The sequence below is a fragment of the Sinocyclocheilus anshuiensis genome, unplaced genomic scaffold (assembly GCF_001515605.1).
Source record: "Sinocyclocheilus anshuiensis isolate Anshui unplaced genomic scaffold, SAMN03320099.WGS_v1.1 scaffold1003, whole genome shotgun sequence".
Classification (NCBI taxonomy): domain Eukaryota; kingdom Metazoa; phylum Chordata; class Actinopteri; order Cypriniformes; family Cyprinidae; genus Sinocyclocheilus; species Sinocyclocheilus anshuiensis.
This window is the reverse complement of record NW_015542495.1, coordinates 107,017-109,998: the sequence shown is the minus strand read 5'-3', so window position 1 is coordinate 109,998 and position 2,982 is coordinate 107,017. Positions and strand designations below refer to the sequence as shown.

At 39.2% G+C, this 2,982-nt stretch overlaps 1 protein-coding gene across 3 annotated transcripts in view; it reads left to right on the top strand.

Moving 5' to 3' along the window:
• The window catches only part of LOC107694164 (protein DENND6B-like), an 11,106-nt gene that overhangs the window by 3,429 nt on the left and 4,695 nt on the right, over positions 1-2,982 (top strand). For all 3 annotated transcript variants that reach the window (XM_016493772.1, XM_016493771.1, XM_016493773.1), the window contains exons 7-13: positions 908-987; positions 1,073-1,135; positions 1,219-1,274; positions 1,695-1,817; positions 2,146-2,241; positions 2,668-2,762; positions 2,870-2,935. In XM_016493772.1, the coding sequence (XP_016349258.1) occupies positions 908-987; positions 1,073-1,135; positions 1,219-1,274; positions 1,695-1,817; positions 2,146-2,241; positions 2,668-2,762; positions 2,870-2,935 (579 nt within the window). The remainder of the gene's footprint in view (positions 1-907; positions 988-1,072; positions 1,136-1,218; positions 1,275-1,694; positions 1,818-2,145; positions 2,242-2,667; positions 2,763-2,869; positions 2,936-2,982) is intronic.

The window sequence follows — 2,982 nt, the reverse complement described above, 5'->3', positions numbered from 1 at the left end:
TGTCCATTACATGTTTCAGTTATTTCAAAGGTCCTTACAGCCTAAAACAGCAAAATAACCAAAACCACAATGACACTGGCCAAACGAATAAATATAGCAAACAATAGGATAAACTGACAGATCATTTCCTTGTTTTTGCCACATAATTATGTTTTATGATGTTTCAGGGTCCAGGGTCACATTTCTCCCGCTCTCTCTCCCTTACAGACACACACACATAGGCACCCCTTTTGGGGTCAAGTAAATCTCAATTTCAAAAAATTGACACTTAAGACTGGTTTTGTGGTTCAGGGTCACATTTCTCCCGCTCTCTCTCCCTTACAGACACACACACATAGGCACCCCTTTGGAAGTTTGGGGTCAAGAGTTTTTTAAATGTTCATCAGAAGTATATCTACAAAATATGAAGCACCACAATTATTTTTAACATTGTTAATAATAAAAATGTTTCTTGAGCACCAAATCAGCATATTAGAATGATTTCTGAAGGATCATGTGACACTGAAGACTGGCTGCTGAAAACATCATAGGAAAAAATGACATTTTAAAACGTATTAGAAAGCAGTTATTTTAAATTGTAATAATAGTTCACAGTAGTACTGTTTTTTTATTGTATTTTTGATCCAAAAAATGCAACCTAAATGAGCATGAGAGACTCAAAACACTTTCTGAATTAATCTTACTTACTCCAAATTGGGAATGGTAGTGTTTATATAATATATGTGTATGTACATAAATCAACTAGGTAATTCAGTAAAGATTTACATAAACATGAAAATCACCCAAAGAAACAAACATTTGCATGCCAGCATTCATATACTGCGTTTAAAATATCAAACAGAAAGCTCAAGTTATTATGGAGTGTTAAATCTCAAATCTTCAGTTCATATTGGTTAATATCTTTCAGTCTGTAATGAGATTGAGCAATGGCCCGCACCAGTACCAGGACAGACACTCAACCTACCTGTGATGGGTGTGGTGATGCAGGTGAGAAGATTTTGGATGGAAAAACTCTTTTCCAAACCCTTTTTAAATCCATTCAGTTTATCAAATGCTGATGTTGGATTTGCAGGTCAGAATTCCCTCAAAAGTCGAAACACCATCAGGAAGCCCTGTAAGACAACCACAAACAGAGGTGCCTGTCTCATTTTACTATGACAATCATGCACATATGCTTTTATTTTAACATATGCTTAATACGTGGTTGTATTTTTGCAGAATCTGCTCCCTGCCCCCACGGTTCTTCCATCAGTTCACGAGTTGGATCTTTTCAAGTGAGTATTACACCGGTTGTACATTGTAACGTAGTTCGGGAAGAAGGAGGCAGGAACCGGCGGACATTTAAACAAACTTTAATAAAATAAACAAACACAAAATAGTGCGACAGCCCCTCGCGGACGACTGTCGCGCACAAACGAAACCAACACACAAAATAAAGTCCAGGCCTGGTCCTCTCTCCTCCGACACTGTCGTCACTCCTCCCTTTTATCCTTCCGGAGCTCCTCCGTGAGACTCGAGACCGGTGAGTGGTGCAGGTGTCGCTCATTATCAATTACTCCACCGGCCTCGCTCCGTTCCCACGGCTCTCGGCCCCGCCCCCACTCGTCACATACATGTTATCTGTAATTACTAAACCATCTGTTGATTTTACAGCCCTCACTAATAGCAGCCCTAATTGACCTTCATGTAATCAGATGTTTCCAGTCAATCCTGATTCGCGTGCAGATGCTCTGGGAGCTCATGTTGCTAGGAGAGCCTGTGGTTGTTATGGCACCCTCTCCAACCGTCTCCTCAGAGACTGTGTTGGCCCTGGTCAGGTATGGATATTGCGTTTTCAAAGCTCTCCTTCCAGAAGCACGTAAACAACATAAGTAATTGCTAGGAACTTATAATAATGACAATAAGAGCTGATAGCGTTTCTATTGGTCTGCTTCTATTAGAGTTTATGCCTATGTTTATTCATCAGCAAACTCCAAACCCCACACCATTTCAGAACTGTTTGGATGTTTATTTAACATTATGGTTTTTGTGAAATTGCAAAAGCTTTTTAAACACAAATAGTTTCTTCTTAACCAGTTTTTAAGTCTTTGATAGGACATAGTGTAGTTTTGCATATATTTGATATGTTTTATGTTCACTGTTTAGCACTATCGCCCCATTGCACTACTGTGGTGATTACAGACCATACTTCACCATTCATGACAGTGAATTCAAGGAGTACACGACCAGGACTCAGGCTCCGTAAGCAAAAACTCACATGCCACCTGAAGTCTCTCTTTAAAGGATAATTTCTTTAAAAATTCTGTAATTGTTTACTGACCATCATGTCTTTCCAAACTCATGATTTTCTTTAACAAAAGATGAATTTTTGAAGAATGATCTAAGCCATTCTTTCGTATAATGAAAGTGAATGGGGACTGGAACTGTCAAACTGCAAAATGACACAAAGGCATTGTGCTGTTGCTCCGGCAAAGCTATCATGGCTTTAAAATATAGCACACAAATGTATGGACCGCTTTTTGTTATTTAGTAGTTGACAGCACAGCAGCCATGATATTCTTCAAAAATGCACCTTTAGGTTTGGTCTAAATGTGAGCTACATGTGCAAAACAACATTTGTGGGGCAGGATATTAGGATAGACTCTTCAGTCTATTTTCTGCTTTCAGGCCCAATGTGATACTTGGTGTCACAAACCCTTTCTTTATAAAGACCTTTCAGTGCTGGCCACACATTATTCGCCTCGGAGACCTGAAGATGTCTGGTAAATTATGCTCCATTTTAGCAGCAAGGCTCATCTGACAGCCCTTTTTTTTAACATATGATTTTGGTGTATTGCACGAGAGAGGTCTGAATGGAGTTTCTTTGCAGGTGATTTACCAAAGCAAGTGAAGGTCAAGAAACTGGCAAAGTTAAAAACACTGGATACTAAAACAGGTACGCAAGTAATCTTATGTGCTGAATAAAACGTGAGCGTGTATGTA